Raw genomic sequence first — 19786 nt, forward strand, 5'->3', positions numbered from 1 at the left:
ATATAGTACAATGAAGGTGGTTCTCTCGTTCTGATAGGACGTCATATTACGTCCTTCCATTCTCACCACGCATGCGTGGCTCAGGGAGCGCGCAGCGTGGCGATCGCTTGTGCGCTGTGTCCCTTGGACCCGGCTAAATTCGGAGATTGGCTTCTTCGGCCTGAAACCGGCACATGCACAGTTACTTCAGGGGATACAAATCTTCACAAGCCCGGGATACTCATTTTACCGCTACACCGGGGGGGCAGCTGTCACTGTGCCGGGAATCCAGGATCACCCCAATAACTGGCCAGGACCTTCACAGAGCCCAGAAGCTCTGCTGGCATCCTGCTCCTGCACCCCCTGTGATGGTGTCACCCGGTGCGGCCCGCACCCCCCTAGGGACGCCACTGAGTGTGAACAGCACTGTGTGCTGCCATGTGTATAATTTTCATTACAAAGCTAGTGTGAACTGAGCCTAATGCAGGCCATAGACAGGTCGTTTATCGACCGATTTTTTGTCCGAACGAATAATCAGTCGATATTCACACCGTTAGTGGGGCAATGTCATCGGACGATTTTCGCGGTTCTTCTCGTTTCTTTTTATCGGTCATGCTGGAAAATCTACGAAATACGGCCATTTTTCGTAAGCATTGGTGGCAGCAACGACCAATTTTTCGTTTATCGGCCGACAATTCGGCCAATATACGGCCCATCTATGGCCAGCATAACAGTGCAGCAGTATCAGAATGTAACAAACTGCAGCTACAATTTGTCTACATGATGTGGAGCGGAATTAGGGCTCTGTAACAGAAGTGGTTTGAGTGTCTGTACAGATGCCCAATCATTCCTATTAGCACGGAATTTTAGGTATTGTAGTTTTTTGCTGTTTCCTGGTCATGGTCTTGACACCTTTAGGTCTTGTTCACACTTGACTTCTTCTCAAGTGCTCCTATAGCATTAGACAGGCATTTTACAAGCATTAAAAATGCTCCCCAAACACCCTCTGCGCGGTTTTGAGGCATTTTATAGGCGTTTACAAGCGTTAAAACTGCACCACAAACGCCTATAAATAAATTAGTAGTATTAATGCCCTGCAAATGTCCTGCAAAGGACGTTTGAGGAGGGTCAACATAGACTTGAATGGGAGGCGTTGAAAGGCTTCAACTCCTCCTGACTCAACATCAGGCGTCAAGTTTGACACAATGCTAACGCTTCAGTGTGAACAGCACTGTGTGCTGCCATGTGTATCATTTTCATAAGCTTTTGAGGAGCGTTAAAAACGCCCCTAAAACACCTGCTTTCAACGCTATTGAAGGTATTTTTTTTACTTGAAATATAGATATGATAAAGAGTCTAATATAACTAAAATTGCAACTACCATTATTTCATTCTTTAGGTGCTCTGCTTTCAGAAAATATATACTGTTTTGGGGGTTTAGGCATCTTTTCATTTAAAAAAAAAGGGGGAAAAAAATAACGGCTCCAAAAGCAAAAGGGATAAATAACTGCAATGTAAAAATTATAACAATAATAACCTATAGTGCAAATAGTAGTAAGGTACAACTTACGGTAGATTCTAAGATCATAGATGCTCGACTTTATATTTGTAGAGGGTGGTATAATTGCACTAAAAGTGTAAGTCCCCTCGTCTGCAGAGGTCAGATTATCCAGTCTCAGAGTTCCATTGTCATACATCTGACATCTTCCTGCATACTGGGGAGTACATCCAGGAGATAAACCCGGAAAACGGGAAGCGATCTGTGTACCTTTAAAATTCCAGAATAATCCAAGTGTCTGATCTGAGATGGACTCATTAAAGTAAACATATCTACCAAATGCTCCATTCACCACCTCAGTAGCAAATACATGATCTGCAGAAGAAACAGAGAAAACAAAGATTAAAGAAGATGAAACCGGTATCTCTAAAGTATAGCATGCCTGAAATAAAAGTGTTAGTAAAAACATTGATATTCATATAATTAACCCTTTTTATAAAAATTTAATTTTTAGAAGTCCATCAGAACTTCAGAACCGGAGATATAAGATATTTTGGTTAAAGCTGCCATCATGAGGGAAATATTTCACAATACACATGTAACACACTGCATGGTTACTGTTTACAGGACTATTGATTGACCACAAGATGGCGATGTTTCACAATTTAGTTATTACAGACTTGTACAGCAAAGCATTGTTGAACTTGTATGCTGAAGGCAGGACTGTTGTGTCTGGACAGGCTAAGAGCAGACTACATTTCCCAGAAGAGCTGGCAGAGGAGTGGGGTATACAATTAAAAGGAACTTCCTGGAAGGAGGAGACAGACTGTGTGAAAGGGAGGATGTGGGCTGGATGTTGGCACGTGACTCAGAGGGGCCCAGGCCGGAGCAGGACGCATCGGAGAGCCAGAAGGAAGGACTACAGATCGTTGGTATTGCTGAAAGCAGGAGAGTTGACCCTGCAGGCTGGCAGATTGTGGAAGCCTGACCAGTACTGTATCACTCTCAGAGGGACCAAGAGGACAAGGGGGCCCCCCAACTCTGCTAAGACTACAGAATTGGTGATAGGATTCCACAACCCAAACTGTCTTCAGTTGCCAGAAATCCTGCTGTTTCCTCAGTTATTTCAGTCTACTACTTGAAACACAGACGTCTTAGCCCAATTCAGTACTGCAGCTCATATCTTTAGTGTTCTTTCCCCCCTCCATTGCTCTGAACGCAGGACTCCTCCTGCAGCACGTCTTTGTGGACAGTAAAACTGTTGATACTTCATCCCCAATACATTATAGCTGTAAAGGAACCTGCTTCATTAAGCCAATTCTGCACTTCTTGGAATTTAAATTCTACTGCAGTCTATTCCCGCCCCTTCCTCTACTATGTCTACTTCCACAAAGGGTCCTTTCTAGTTCCACTACCATCAATCAAGGGGAGTTTTCTATTACTGTGCCCTTTCTTTTTCAAGAAATCTTGCTCTTAAATAAAAAGAACCTCAACCGTAATGTGCACCAACTAGGGCCCCAACAAGCGTGCAGAAGAGTTGTTTCTATACTATAACAACTATAATAATATGCAGGACACAGCGGAACACCAATCGCTGTCCGGGACCTCTGTGTGAGGTCCCGATTATGTGATCACTGATTGGCCAATCAGTGATCACATGAATAGTGATAAGCAAGATGTCACTTCTATTCAGATATTTTCACTCTCAGAGGGACCAAGAGGACAAGGGGGCCCCCCAACTCTGCTAAGACTACAGACTTGGCGAGAGGATTCCCCAACCCAAACTGTCTTCAGTTGCCAGAGATCCTGCTGTTTCCTCAGTTATTTCAGTCCAGTACACCTGCATCACAGTCTACTATTTGGAACACAGACGTCTTAGCCCAATTCAGTACTGCAGCTTATAACTTTAATGTTCTTCTGACATCATTGCTTACTACTTGTGAAATCTGTGAATGATCACAAAGGTCACATGGTAAAAGGCTATTCACAACAGCCTTGTACCATGTGACAAGCTGTGACCAATCATAGCTCTCACAGTATTTCTCAATGACTGCAAGAATGCAGCCAGAGAGAAGGTGAAATGATTGCTTTAATAGCCTTTATGGGTGTAAAAGCAATCAGTGTAAAAAATTGAATTTTTTTTCATCACCCCCCACAAGTAGTACAGTGTCACTATGGTGACACTGTACTGCTAGGGTGACAGTATGTTAAAAAAAAAACCATAAATAATAATATAAAAAAAATAAAAATTTTAACTTTTTAAAAAAAAATTATAATTTTTGGTTATAAACTAATTTGGGTTATTTTTTTTTACTAAAATGATAGCTGACTACATTTTGCCCAAGATTTATGAAGAACGATTATATATATATATATATATATATTATTATTATATATTATATATATATATATAATTATTATATATATTATATATATATATATATATATATATATATATATTTGCAAAATTTTATAAGACAAACACTTTTTTTCAAAATTTTTGGACTTTATCATTTATATAGCAAAAAAAAAAAAAATCCCAATGGCGAATAAATACCATCAAAATAAAGTTTTATCTGTCTCAAAAAAAATGCTAAAAAATTTCATATGGGTACAGTGTTGCATGACCGCGCAATTGTCATTCAAAGTGTGATAGCACTGCAAGATGAAAATTGGTCTGGACAGGAAGGGGGTGAAAGTGTCCGGACTTGAAGGGGTTAACCTCAATACAGAGTATTGGTTCACTTTAAACTGTGTGATTATTTTGTATTTCAGAGCCAGGGGGTTCTCCTGGTCAAGGTTTCACCATGGTGTTATCAGGGGCTGTGCTTCTAAATCCTGCTCAGAACAGACAAGGAGCATCAAATACTCAGCGGCTCTTAAGTGCTCAGTGAAACACAGAGATGGCTTCAGTTAAAGCCTAACTCCTGGAGCATCCACTCCCCGGGCCCCCAATGGAGGCCCCAACCCCTAGATTTGTATTTTTTGATTTTTCTTTTTAACTACCTCATGTTACACCCACCCTCTTTATCAGGCCAATTATTATTTTTCAGTACTATGATACTTTGACTGACTTGATTATGCAACACTGTATTCAAATGAATTTTATACTACTTGTTGAGACATTTAGAGGGTTTTTTTTAGTTTTCAAAAAACACTCTTTTTATTTTTTACTAGTTAAAGGAAAAAAAACAAACGTTTTACAAAAAAAACAACTTTCCCATACTTTCTGTTAAAATAAAAATATAATACAAACACCCACAAAAATGTTCACTTTTCAAAAAGTAGCCACCTCCACCCCCCCCCCCCCCCTTCACCCCAACATTTTTTTTCAAATGGCTGCATGTACCTACTTTATCATAATGCCTTTCAGGGACATTTACAGATGAGACTGTGGTTAATCCTTTTCCCCCTAGTGCCCAGTACTGAATCACTTCCTCTTAGCATAGTGGATCCAGTTCTTCTGACAGTAGAGGATCCTGGGACCTGTAGTCCTATAGCCAATACATATTACTGTATTTCTGAGTGCTGATCGAACTATAACTACCAGAGAGCAGGCAAACCTTAAGGATGCTGGGAGAGCAGATATATTCTACAGCAAGGGACTGGCTCATTCTCTGAGCTCAGAATTCAGAGATGAACACAGGGGGGCTACTGTTCTCCTCCTGAGACAGATTTTTGGCCTTCTGCTGTGGGACTCTGCACATCAATTCAGCACAGCGGTGATGCAGATCGCCACACTGGGATCACATCAGCTTCTCTCACTGAGCCTGCATCACTGAGCTCCTGGACAGTCTGAGGTGCAACCTAGCAGTGTCGGATGGACCGAAACATGATATCCCAGAGGTGTTCTATTGGATTTAGGTCAGGCGAGCGTGGGGGACATTCAATGGTATCAGTTCCTTCATTATTATTATTATTATTATTATACAGTATTTATAAAGCGCCAATAGTTCGCTCAGCGCTGTACATTACAAAGGGAGACAGAACATGTGACAGAACAATACCAATACAATGCAAAACATGAGGGGATCAAGGGCCCTGCTCTTTCGAGCTTACAATCTAGGAGGGAGGGGGTGGTGGCACAGGAGGAGATAGCTGTGGGGGATGGAGTGGTAGGAAGAGTGGAGGAGGGAGGCAAGTTAGCAGGGGGTGGGGTAGGCTTCCCTGAAGAGATGGGTTTTCAGGGTGCGCCTAAAGGAGAGGAGAGTAGGTGATAATCTGATGGGTTGGGGCAGGGAGTTCCAGAGGATGGGTGACACCCTGGAGAAGTCCTGGAGGCGGGCATGGGAGGAGGAGACCAGGGAACTAGAGAGAAGGAGGTCTTGTGAGGAGCGGAGTGTGCGTGCTGGGCGGTACTTGGATATTAGGTCAGTGATGTAGTTCGGGGCAGTATGGTGGACGGCTTTGTACGTCAGCGTTAGGATTTTGAATTTGATCCGTTGCGCAATCGGAAGCCAGTGGAGGGATTGGCAGAGGGGGGTGACGGAGACAGAACTGTTGGAAAGGTGAATGAGTCTGGCAGCCGTGTTCAGGATGGACTGAAGAGGGGATAGCCAGCGGCGAGGCAGGCCAGTGAGGAGGGAGTTGCAGTAGTCGAGTCGTGATATGATGAGGGAGTGGATGAGCTGTTTAGTGGTTTCTGGGGTTAGGAACGTGCGGATTTTGGCGATGTTGCGGAGGTGGAGTCTGCACGAGTTTGTTAAAGATTGGACTTGGGGCTGGAAGGATAGGTTGGAGTCCAGAATGACACCCAGTACTCTGGCCTGCAGGGCGGGTTTGATGGTAGCGTTGTTGGATGTGACGGAGAAATCAATGGGGGGTGGTGTCCGGGCTGGGGGGAAGACAAGAAACTCGGTTTTGGAGAGGTTCAATTTAAGGAAGTGGAGCGACATCCAGTCTGATATGTCGCTCAGTAGGTGTGTGATTCGGGCTGAGACCAAGGGGGTGAGGTGGGGGGTTGAGAGATAGATTTGTGTGTCGTCGGCATAGAGGTGGTAGTTGAAGTCGTGAGAGTGTATGAGTTGGCCAAGGGAGGAGGTATAGATGGAGAAGAGAAGGGGCCCGAGGACAGAGCCTTGAGGGACCCCAACAGAGAGGGGGAGTGAGGGGGAGGTGGTAGCATTATAGGTAACGCTGATAGAGCGTTGTGACAGGTAGGATGAGATCCAGGAGAGAGCAGAATCTCTGAGGCCGAGGGAGTGTAGTTTTTTGAGGAGGAGGGGGTGGTCGACTGTGTCGAAGGCCGCAGAGAGGTCAAGGAGTAGGAGCACTGAATAGTGTCCATTAGCTTTGGCGGTTAGCAGGTCGTTGGAGAGTTTGAGTAAGGCAGTTTCGGTGGAGTGTAGGGGACGGAAGCCGGACTGTAGGGGATCGAGGAGGTTGTTGTCGTTGAGGTGAGAGCATAGGCGGGTGTAGACTAGGCGCTCGAGGAGTTTAGATGTAAATGGGAGCAGGGAGATGGGTCTGAGGTTGTTCGGGTCATTGGGGTCCAGGGAGGGCTTTTTAAGTATGGGGGTGATGTGTGCATGTTTCAGAGGGGAGGGAAAAGTGCCTGAGGAGAGGGAGAGATTGAAGATGTGGGTGAGGGAGCGTAGGATGGAGGAGGAGGAAGGTCGTAGGAGTTGTGAGGGGATAGGGTCGAGGGGGCAGGTGGTGAGGCGGGCATCAGAGAGGGTCTTGGAGACTTCCTCGATGGTAGTAAGGTCAAAGGTGTGGAGTGTTGGGGGAGCTTCAGTATGAGGAATGTAGGGTGGGGTGGAAGAGGAGGTCAGAGCAGTGGTGGGGCCGTGGGAGAGGGGTGATGAGGGGGTAGCTGAGTGAGGGTGAAGGGGGTTGGAGAGAGTTTGAGCAGCGACGAAGTCCCTGCGGGTTATGTCGAGGGGGAGGGGGGATAAGGGGGTAGCTGTGTGAGAGGGGACAGGTTGAGAGGGCGTGTGAGTTGCGGCAATGTCCTTGCGAATTGTGTCAATTTTGTTTTTGAAGTGATTGGCAAACTCAAGGGCAGTGAGTGAGGTGCTGGGTGGAGGTGGGGGTGGAGAGAGTAGAGAGTTGAAGGCAGAGAAGAGTCGGCGAGGATTGGAGGAGAGGGCCTTGATGAGGGTCAAGAAGTAGGCCTGTTTGGCAGCATGGAGGGAGGAGGTGTAGGTGCGGAAGGCAGATTTGTAGCGGGTGAAGGCTTGTTTGGATTTGGTTTTGCGCCATAGTCGCTCCAGGGCACGACTTTGTCGTTTGAGGGTTTTGGTGTGATCAGTCTGCCAGGGCTGGAGCGGTCGGGGTCTGGTGTTGCGTGTGGTTAAAGGCGCTAGTGAGTCAAGGGCTGTTGAGAGCGCATTGTTGTAGGCGGTCAAAGCCAAGTCGGGGCAGGACAGGGGGAGGATGCGGTCGTGGAGTTGATCAGCTGCAGAGTGGAGGGAGGCAGGGTTAAGGTTGCGGAGGTTACGGCTGGTAGTAGTGTGACATTTGGAGGGGTAGGCGTTGGAGGACGAGGAGATAGAGAAGGTGATCAGGTTGTGGTCAGAGAGAGGGAAGGGGGTGTTAGTGAGGTTGTGGGGAGCACATCGGTTGGAGAAGACAAGATCAAGGATATTTCCGTCGGAGTGGGTGGTGGATTGTATGCACTGTGCAAGTGCAAAGGAGGAGGTTAGGTGGAGGAGACGGGCTGTGTCCGGGTTGTCGAGGTTGACAGGGATGTTAAAATCCCCAAGAATTATGGTGGGTAGCTCAGAGGAGAGGAAGAAGGGTAGCCAGGAGGAGAAGTCATCCAGGAAGCGGGGTATGGATCCAGGAGGCTGGTATATCACAGCAATCTTCAGGGGGGTTGGGGAGAATAGTCGGACGCAGTGGGCCTCGAAGGAGGAGAAGGATAGGGAGGGGGGGTTTGGGAGGACTCGGAAGGTGCTCTGCGGTGACAGGAGCAGACCAACCCCACCACCTTTACGACCGTTAGGCCTGGGTGAGTGGGTCCAGGTGAGACCTCCATAGGAGAGTGCAGCAGGGGAGGTAGAGTCAGTGGGCTGGATCCAGGTTTCCGTGATCGCCAGGAGGTTGAGGGAGCGGGAAACAAAGAGGTCGTGGATGGCGGTAAGCTTGTTGCACACCGAACGGGCGTTCAGGAGTGCACATGAAAACGGGGGAGAGATTTTAGGGAGCAGGGAGACAGATACTAAGTTGCGGGGGTTGCAGTAGGACGTGGAAGTGGGAGGGTGTTGAGCGGGTGAGGGAGGTGGAGGGCCAGGATTTGGGGAGATGTCCCCCGCGGCTAGGAGGAGGAGAAGGGTGAGAAAGGTGGCATGGGAGCGGGATGTGCAGGAGCGTGAGAAACTCCTAGTGGAGGTGTTGGGGTCAGTGGGAGAGTGGAGTAATAGGAGGAGGTGGTGGGTGCCATAGAGGGGTGAGGGAAGCAGTGAGGACACGATATACAAATGTTTGGGAGGGGCAGAGGGATATAGTGAATGGAATTTGGGAACGGAGGAGAGGAAAATGAGAAGGAGGAGTGGAAGAGACATTTTGGGGAGGTGAAGAGAGCAGTAGTAGGGAGATGATAGCAGTGAGGGGGAGATGTACAGGTTGTGGGGTGGAGCAGAGGGGTAGAGAAATGAGATTTGGGAACAGAGGGTAGTAATATGATGAGAAGAGGGGCGTATTATATAAAGGCACACAGAGTGGGTCTCAGGCATGTAAGAGGTTTCCCAGGGTGTTTGCTTGCAGTCTTCCAGCATGCAGTAGAGCTTCTAACTGTTGTTGTGTCTTCCTGCTGCTTGGGTTCTCCTGCTTTAGTTCAACTGCTGCGTTTAACTGCTTCTTCTATGCACTCGTTCGAAGCCGCACCCCATCAGAGACTGTGCCCCCCATCAGAGATCTCCCCCATGAGCTGATCTAAATTTATAGGGAGATGCTCAAATGAGCATTCAACTCCACCCCAATTAGAAGCTGATAAAGATCACATGAGGAGTGGGGGATGATTCTCTCAGGAAACAGACACCGATCGTAAAACGGGTGCAGCTAAAGGTGAGAACTGGTCAACATACACAAAAATATAAATACACCATTTGTTCTGAATATAGCAGGAGTCAATGCGTTTTGGAGTTAAGAGTGGAGGTAGGAGAAAGGAGCATTTACCCAGGAGGAAGGCAGCAGGAGTCAATGCGTTTTGGAGTTAAGAGTGGAGGTAGGAGAAAGGAGCATTTACCCAGGAGGAAGGCGGCAGGAGTCAATGCGTTTTGGAGTTAAGAGTGGAGGTAGGAGAAAGGAGCATTTACCCAGGAGGAAGGCAGCAGGAGTCAATGCGTTTTGGAGTTAAGAGTGGAGGTAGGAGAAAGGAGCATTTACCTGTGAAAGTAGAGAAGGCATAATTAGATTGCTGCGTTTAACTGCTTCTTCTATGCACTCGTTCGAAGCCGCACTCAATCTGAAGCAGCACCCCATCAGAGACTGTGCCCCCCATCAGAGATCTCCCCCATGAGCTGGTCTAAATTTATAGGGAGATGCTCAAATGAGCATTCAACTCCACCCCAATTAGAAGCTGATAAAGATCACATGAGGAGTGGGGGATGATTCTCTCAGGAAACAGACACCGATCGTAAAACGGGTGCAGCTAAAGGTGAGAACTGGTCAACATACACAAAAATATAAATACACCATTTGTTCTGAATATAGCAGGAGTCAATGCGTTTTGGAGTTAAGAGTGGAGGTAGGAGAAAGGAGCATTTACCCAGGAGGAAGGCAGCAGGAGTCAATGCGTTTTGGAGTTAAGAGTGGAGGTAGGAGAAAGGAGCATTTACCTGTGAAAGTAGAGAAGGCATAATTAGATTGCTGCGTTTAACTGCTTCTTCTATGCACTCGTTCGAAGCCGCACTCAATCTGAAGCAGCACCCCATCAGAGACTGTGCCCCCCATCAGAGACTGTGCCCCCCATTCATCTCCAGGAACTGCCTGCATACTCTCGCCACATGAGGCCGGGCATTGTCATGAACCAGGAGGAACCCAGGACCCACTGCACCAGCCTAGGGTCTGCCAATGGGTCCAAGGATTTCATCCCGATGACTCAGGGTGCCATTGTCTAGCCTGTAGAGGTCTGTGTGTCCCTCCATGGATATGCCTCCCCAGACCATCACTGACCAACCACCAAAACGGTCATGCTGAACGATGTTACAGGCAGAATAACATTATCCACGGCTCCTCCAGACCCTTTCACGTCTGTCACATGTGCTCAGGGTGAACATGCTCTCATTTGTGAAAAGCACAGGGCGCCAGTGGTGGACCTGACAATTCTGGTGTTCAATGGCAAATGCCAATCGAGCTCTATGGTACCGAAAAGTGAGAACAGAGCCCACTAGAGGACGTCAGGCCCTCAGGCCACCCTCATGAAGTCTGTTACTGATTGTTTGGTCAGAGACATTCCCACCAGTGTCCTGCTGGAGGTCATTTTGTAGGGCTCTGGCAGTGTTCATCCTGATCCTCCTTGCACAAAGGAGTTCTGCTGATGGGTTAAGGACCTTCTATGGCCCTGTCTGTCTCCTGGAATCCTCCATGCTCTTGAGACTGTGCTGGGAGACACAGAAAACCTTCTGGCAATGGCACCTATTGATGTGCCATCTTGGAAGAGTTGGACTGCCTGTGCAACCTTTGTAGGGTCCAGGTACCGCCTCATGCTACCATTAGTGACACTGACCCTAACCAAATGCAAAACTAGTGAAAAACAGTCCGAAACAATGAGTAGGGAAAAAATGTCAGTGGCCTCCACCTGTGAAACCATTCCTGTTGGGGGTCATTCCATTGTTGCCCAATTAGTGCACCTGTTGCTAATTTCATTAACACCAAAGCAGCTGAAATGGATTAACAACCCCCTCTGCTATTTAACTGACCAGATCAATATCTCAGGATTGATGCTATGATTAAAAAGTGTTCCTTTAATTTTTTTTATGTGTATAAATATCTATATATATATATATATATATATATATATATATACATATATACCATAGTTTTTAGACACTATAATCTTCACACAAACCAATTAATATACACTTATTGGGATTTTTTTTTTTTACCAAAGACTTGTAGCAGAATACATTTTGGTCTAATTTATGTAGAAATTTGATTTTATTTGATGTTTTATAACACAAGATAGAAAACATTGTTTTGTTTTTGTTTTTTAATTTTTGGTCTTTTTTTATTTATATAATAAATAACAAAAACCCAGTAGTGATTAAATTCCACCAAAAGAAAGCTCTGTTTGTGTGAAAAAAATGTTATAAATTTTATTTATATGAGGTATTTCAATCACCTCTATGGCCACAGGTGTATAAAATCAAGCCCCTAGGCATGCAGACTGCTTCTACAAACATTTGTGAAAGAATGGGTCGCTCTCAGGAGCTCAGTGACTCCAAGCGTGGTCCTGTGATAGGTCGCCTCTTGTGCAATAAGTCCATCCGTGCCATTTCCTTGCTACTAAATATTCCACGCTCAACTGTTAGTGGGATTATAACAAAGTGAAAGCAACTGGGAACAATAGCTATAACAAGGTGGTAGACCACATAAAATGACAGAGAAGGGTCAGCGCACGCTGAAGCGCACAGTGCGCAAAAGTCGCCAACTGTCTGCAGAGTCAATAGCTAAAGACCTCCAAACTTGGTGTGGCCTTCAGATTAGCACAACAATGCGTAGAGAGCTTCATGGAATGGGTTTCCATGGCCGAGCAGCTGCATCCAAGCCTTACATCACCAAGTGCAATGCAAAGCGTCGGATGCCGTGGTGTAAAGCACGCCACCACTGGGCTCTAGAGCAGTGGAGATGTGTTCTCTGGAGTGACCAATCACGCTACTCTGTCTGGCAATCCAATGGACACGACTGGGTTTGGCGGTTTCCAGGAGAATGGTACTTGATTGACTGCATTATGCCAAGTGCAAAGTTTGCTGGAGGGGGGATTATGGTGTGGGGTTGCTTTTCAGGGGTTGGGCTGGGCCCCTTAGTTCCAGTAAAGGGAACTCTTAAGGCGTCAGCATACCAAGATATTTAGGACAATTTCATGCTCCCGACTTTGTGGGAAGACTTTGGGGATGGCCTCTTCATGTTCCAACATGACTGCACACCAGTGCACAAAGCAAGGTCCATAAAGACATGGATGAGCGAGTTTGGGGTGGAGGAACTTAACTGTCCTGCACAGAGTCCTGACCTCAACCCCATAGAACACCTTTGGGATGAATTAGAGCGGAGACTGTGAGCCAGGCCTCCTCCCCCGACATCAGTGCCTGACCTCACAAATGTGCTTCTGGAAGAATGGTCCAACCTTCCCATAGACACCCTCCTAAACCTTGTGGACGGCCTTCCCAGAAGAGTTGAAGCTGTTATAGCTGCAAAGGGGCGGGGCCAACTCAACACTGAACCCTATGGACTAAGGATGGGATGGGATGCCATTAAAGTTCATGTGTGTGGAAAGGCAAGCCAACCAATACTTTTGGCAATATTATATATGTGCTGTCACTTTAGACCTCTCTTTCTAAAATTGTTAATTCTCTGCCTACAGCATTGATTCTTTGGCTTCAGAAGTCACTGACCAAAGGAAGAGAAAGATTAGATTTTTTAAAAAATGTTTTTCATGCTTTTATTGGGCTTATGAATCATTAATATTGAAGCAAGGCACAGTCATAGAATTGGCATTTTCACGAGGGCAATATTGTTCTCATGACAGGTGTAGCTTAATACTGTAGTCATAATTTCCAGGTGGAGACCTTTCAGCTTGTAAGAATGGTAGAGAGAAAACAGGTGGCGCACACACCTAGTGCATTATCCAAGGTTTATTGTAGGAATGAGATAATAAAAACATACTCACAGACGAAGCATGTATCTAAAAAGCATAGAAAAATTACAATGGCCACAACGGCAGGCAAGGTGTTCTCACTGTCAGTGCGGTCAAATGGCTGACGTGTTTCGGGGACGAAGCCCTTTCCTCAGTGCTGATGACCAGCCTGTATGGAGGTGAAGTAGTAAATAACCAGGGCTAGATGCCTTGGGGGCAAAGCTCCACCTCCTCTACTTGTTATAAGATGAGGGGTTGGAGGGGGTTATTTAAAGTGCAATCTTTTGTAGTTTTTATAAACGCATATACATACATATATACACATGCATATACACATATATACAAAGATACATACATGCACTAAGAGACAAAGCAAATAAAAAATTATTAAAAATACATGAATATAGCACCTGCAAATGTAGATAAATAGAAAATATTTTTTTTTTAAATAAAATGTATAAAAATAATCATGGTAGTAACACTGGCAATGATTATAAAAACTACAAAAGATTGCACTTTAAATAACCCCCTCCAACCCCTCATTTTATAACAAGTAGAGGAGGTGGAGCTTTGCTGGTTATTTACTACTTGACCTCCATACAGGCTGGTCATCAGCTCTGAGGAAAGGGATTTGTCCCCGAAACGCGTCAGCCATTTGACTGCACTGACAGTGAGAACACCTTGCCTGCCGTTGTGGCCATTGTCATTTTTCTATGCTTTTTAGATACATGCTTCGTCTGTGAGTATGTTTTTATTATTCTTTCACTCCTACAATAAACCTTGGATAATGCACTAGGTGTGTGCGCCACCTGTTTTCTCTCTATCCAGTGGCTGATTTCCCCGTCTGAGGAGAGCTGCACCCCTGGAACAATTCTTTAGGTTGTCGCTGTCCTGGTACCCTTGGCTTCCCTTTTGGCTGTGCATATCCTGAGGCGCTGGAGAGTACATACGATATCCTGTAAGAATGGTAGAGACTGAGGGGCGGCTCACACCACAAAAATGCACGCATGGATTCCGGATACGTTTTTGCGTACAGTTCACACCACACACACAGTTTTAATGCAGTTGGCTATGTTCCAGTACGGTTCTGTGCAGAAAAAATGCAGCATGTTCTACTTTTTTTTGCTACACTGGAAACTGTCTGGAACTGACTGCACTGGTGCGAACTAGGGCCATTGGATTACACGGAAAACACTGTGCATGCATTTTTGATGCAGAAACAAAAGCACTGGACAGCATCTAATGTGAACTAGCCCTCAGGCTTTGAAACATTGAAAAATCTGAAGGTGAAAATTGTCCCTTCGGTAAACCAGCCTCCAAGACTTTCCACTATTAGAGCCTTCATGCACATACTATTCTGCACTTATCTCAAGAAACATTACCACTGTTTTCGACAAGCATTAATGTATTTAATTATGTTTTTTTTTTTTACAGTATGCTGTTTATTTGCTAAGATGGACATCTTTAAAGGCAAATAGATTTGCCTTTTGAACACTGTAAAAGCCTTCTTTTTTTCTGCCTAGTGAACAAAACGGAATTCTAGAATGTAGCAAGGGGAATTTTGAAATGTAAAGATGGATTAGTTTAAATTTTTTTAAATAATATAAATAAGTAGCAAATTCTATGAAAAGCATACATCCTAGTACCCTTCTGACATTCCCTCAGGTAAACTGTATTAGTCTAGGTTCACACCCAAACCGTACTCTCTGCTCTTCCCATGACCTCCTGCTCTCTAGCTCCCTTGTCTTCTCCTCCCATGCTCATCTCCAGGACTTCTCCAGAGCTTCCCCATCCTCTGGAACTCTCTACCCCAATTTATCAGACTATTGCCTACTCTGCTCACTTTTAGGCTATCTCTGAAAACCTATCTCTTCAGGGAAGCCTATCCTGCCCTCAGCTAACAATGGAATCTTCTATTCCTCCTACCAGTCCATCCCCCACAGTTATTACCTTTTGTACCACTAGCCCCTCCCTCTTAGATTGTAAGCTCCAAGGAGTAGGGCCCTCCTAACCCTCTTGTATTGTCGCTGTATTGTCTCCTGTTATATTGTGCTGAGCAAACTGTTGGCACTATATAAATCCTGTATAATAATAATAACACCTAAGCATTTTCCACAGCATTTTCCAGAAAACGCACTACAGTCCATTTAACATGATTTCCTATGGGACACGTTCACATCTCCGCATTTTCACCCAGTGCCTTTTTTGGAAAGGGTCAAGGACTTTTTTAAAGGCAAAAAGTAATGTTTCTGGCTCTATAGACTGCAATGGAGATGCTGCAGAAGAGCATGTAGTGCATTTTTGCTACGTCTTTTATGAGTTTTGCGTTTTAATCTGCCTAGCGACAAGCAAAAAAAACCTCAAAATGTGTCAAAAACGCAGAACGCACCACAAAAAGCACTACAGAAACAAATCAAACACAAACTGCATAGGTGTGAACCTAGCCTTAACCACTAGTCATTGGCAAAACCCAAACTACTTCTTAGAGATTAATCCTATTGAAGTCTATGGGCAGCAAATATTTTTAAATTCTGGCAATTTTTAGGGCTAATAGGTGAGTTAGTGCATAAAAGATCTTGGAAAGCTACCATGGGGGAGGAGACACTGTATACCAATACAAAAAACACTTTTAAAAAATACAATGCGGCAAGGAGAGCGCCTTGTGATTTAGGAAGAAACATTGAAAATACACAAATTAAAAAAAAAGTACTGTACAGCAAGAAATTCTTTTAATAGAGTTCTTTTAAAGTAGTTTTAAGAGTGGCATAGAAGAAAAAACACTTTATTTGGCTATTTACTTCCACTTTAAGAATTTAGAGATCATAGATAATACAGCAACGTAAACTTGGCTAGTAGGGGATATTTATAATGAGGGACAATGAAATTTACCAATGAAAAAGAGTACAATCTGGCATTTTACTTCAAGAGACAAGAGATGATACAGCAGTTTGAGGTTTTTCTATGCGCACTTTTGACGCATTTTGATGCGTTTTTGACGCGTTTTGCATTTTGTTCAGCTTCTTTTTTTTCTTTTTTCCTTTTTTTTGTGGTTCCCTGTAGAGGCAGATATACTGACAGGAAGACTCAATGAACTACCACAGTGCTCCACAGCGCCGTGGTAGTTCATTGAGAAATACAAGCTGACAGCCGCTAAGGTTGCTGGGATTTGTAGTTTCTGATTCACAGAGCATGGGGAGGAGGTGAGTGAGAAGAACCCTTGCTGGCCGTCAAAATGGAGGAGTGGGGGCTGGTCTGATCATAACATGTTACACCCTGAATATGGATATAACATATAACATGTTATGAAAGGTGAACGTACCCTTTAAATAGCAAGGCTACACCCAAATTTACTAGAGACAAAAAGTACAAGCTGGAGTTTTTCTACAAAAATGTAAATACTACAATGGATTCAGCAAAGGGGTGCCCGTAGCGAAAGAAAGAAAGAGAAGAATAGCCCAGGGCAGACATAACTAGGTGAAGAGGGAGAAAAAACAGGAAAGGGTTAAGTTAAAGGGGAAGGGTTAAAAAAGATAGTAAGGTTACCTGATTGGTGTTAGTAGATGTGGGTTTCATCCTGAATCTTGGGGGAGTGCTGGGGGATCGGACAAGCCAGTGCTGGTTAGCAGCTGAAGAGAGAAGTTCCCGCCCGCCCTACCCTGGGGTGTTTGTTCTGTTCGGCTTGTTTAGTTTGGTGGCATTTGTTGGTCTTGGTAGGTTGTTAATGGTTTGTGATGATAAGTGTATGGTTGGGACCCATCTGTGGTATGGTGTGCCCGAGGTAAATTCCAGTTAACTGAGGTTCAACTGGAAGGTGGAGGTCTACCTGCGGAAGGTGTGTCCTTGTCTCCGAGTCGGTGCGTTGTGGCTGGAGGCCTAGTGGCAACATTAAGGTGAAGGTTCCGCAGGGGGAGATCAATATTGTTTTGGGTGCCTGCCTAGACCAACAACTCATTCCAAAGGTTTTTGGAGGTTTCTGTTTTAAGGAATGTTTTCTGTATATTTAAGTTAAATTGTTAATAAAAGGTCGTGAAGGCCATTTTACTCCAACAAAGTGTGGTCTCCTTTTATTGGTGGAGGGAGTGTTGCGAAAAGGGGTTTTTTTTCGGACGTTGGGAAAGTATGTTTTTGGGGGTGTTAGTATTTGACAACACATCTCTTCTACACTAGTCATGTAAAATTGGTCAGCAGCAGACTGCTCTAATCAAAAATAATTGGCCCAACTGGTGTGTGCATACATTTTATTTGATCCATGGGGATAGGGGAGTGCGGTATACTTGAGTGATATAATGCAAAGTTGTTCAGGTGCACACTGTTGTAGCACCTATTTGTTTTTTCAAACAATGCAGTGCTGGTTAGTAACAAGTATATGCACCCAAAGTGTAAAAAAGGCACTATCACCACAAAATATTTAACCAAAAAAAAAAGAAAACAAAAGTACCAAGGTAAAGTTTGCAGCAAAAAAGCAAAGGCCTTAGCAACCAAAGCAAAGGCCTTAGCAACATGAATAAATATTATATATATATGTATATATATATATATATATACATATATATATATATATATATATATATATATATATACACACAGTATATAATAATGCAGTGCTGGTTAGTAACAAGTATATGCACCCAAAGTGTAAAAGGCACTATTACCAAACTAAAAACAAAAGCGAAAACTCTTTACCAAGGTAGAGCTTTCAGCAAAAAAGCAGTTTAATCCAAAATAAAGGCCCTATCAACATTAAAAAATAAATATATATATTTATTTAAACTATATTTATATAGTATATAATATATATACTGTATAATAAAAAAAAAATATATATATATATATATATATATATATATATATACACACACACAAACTCTACCCAAGAACAAGACAGCAGCTTACCCCTTTCTTTCCCTAAAGCAGCTTCTAATTTACTGACACCTTGACTGCTCTGTGCTCCCCTTTGAAAGGTGAGAGGGCTGGCTTAACCAAAAGCCCCCCTATTTGGCCCTTGAAAGCCTGCTGGCCATATCTCAGTGCTGTGCTTTCTGCTTTTAAAAAACTCTCCTGGTACCAAGGAACTCAAAGCTTATACCTACTACTTACTATCCCTAGGGAGCAGGGGCGGACTGACCATTTGAAAACTCGGGCACTGCCCGAGGGCCCGGGGTCAGTAGGGGGCCCCATGAGATGCCCCTGGTACCTTTTTCATAGGCTTTTTTGAGTTTGGGCAAGGACACAGGGGCCCCATGATCCCCTATTGCCTGGGGGCCCCATGCTTTGTCAGTCCGCCCCTGCTAGGGAGTCGATATGGTCATTCAATTCAAGCTTGCCCAGCAAACCCTTTGCTCACTTTACCTATTTTAAATAGTTTTTCCAGTTGTGATAAACAGGAATTACAGGCTATTAAATCAAATTATAATAAAATTATACATTGAACAATACATTAATATTACTTAAAAACCTAAATGAAATTCCTAAAAATTATATTTTACTTTATGAATATTATTTTCTAAACATATGGCATGATTAAATTAGAATACTCTCTGATTTGGATATGCTTGATGAGTATAACAAACATAAATATACAAAAATATATAAAGAAGGTATTCTAAGTAACACCATCAAAAAAACCCAACTGCAATACAAACTACGCTCTAATGAGTAAGCCCGTTGCTGCCCTGTTCTGTTATGATTTTTATCTGGTGAAATGGTTTCTCACTTGTTTAGTCCAGGTGGTGAATATAACGCAGTCCAATTAAAGTATATTAAATCTCGAAGCATCTTACCTGAAATTGAAAGAAGAAGAACACATGGGATCAGCAAACCCATTTCTGATGAATTTTTTGTTTTCCCCTTATATGCTGGTGATGGTGCCTATATTTAATAACTGTGGACTGAGACGGTCTCTTGAAGTATTTTTCTGTGCTTTGTAAGTCCTGTCTTCATGGAACGTTACATTGACTGACTAGACTCGCTGCTTGGGAGAAGTGAATGAAATATTAATTTTTAACCACATACTTTTCTGGAACATTGCACTCTGTCTTTATCACACAGCTTCCTGGTACAATCTGCCAATAATGAGATGCAGGCGTAGGAGTAACCAACAGCTCTATTTCCTCAAAAAAATGTATTGTCTCATACATTGTCCGAGTACCCGAATGGTCAGTCCGCCCCGATCTATACATAGAAAGATTTGTACACTCTTTCCCCTTATACATCCGTTTCTTTAGAGTGTAAACTCTTGTTTGCCGGGATCTCAATTTTTTAGCAGAGCCATACAAAGCAGTGTGCTTACAATGAAGCACACACACAGCACATAATGCGAAACAGCACACATTTAACCCTTTGATCGCCCAACATGTTAACCCCTTCCTGCCCAGTGCCATTAGTACAGTGTCAGTGCTTTTTATTAGCACTGATCACTGTATTTGTGTCACTGGGGATGTCATTGACACCAAGTCAGTTCCCCCCAGTGTCAGAATGCCCACCGCAGTCCCGCAGTCGCTGATCACCGC

General features: G+C 44.1%; 1 protein-coding gene across 1 annotated transcript in view; it reads right to left on the bottom strand.

Moving 5' to 3' along the window:
* The window catches only part of LOC149443898 (cell adhesion molecule CEACAM5-like), an 81589-nt gene that overhangs the window by 36760 nt on the left and 25043 nt on the right, over nt 1-19786 (bottom strand). Inside the window, exon 2 of the mRNA XM_089655232.1 lies at nt 1550-1852. Coding sequence (XP_089511358.1) covers nt 1550-1852 — 303 coding nt within the window. The remainder of the gene's footprint in view (nt 1-1549; nt 1853-19786) is intronic.

The sequence above is a fragment of the Staurois parvus genome, unplaced genomic scaffold (assembly GCF_062004578.1).
Source record: "Staurois parvus isolate SC_StPar_1 unplaced genomic scaffold, SC_StPar_1.0 ptg000827l, whole genome shotgun sequence".
Taxonomy (NCBI): domain Eukaryota; kingdom Metazoa; phylum Chordata; class Amphibia; order Anura; family Ranidae; genus Staurois; species Staurois parvus.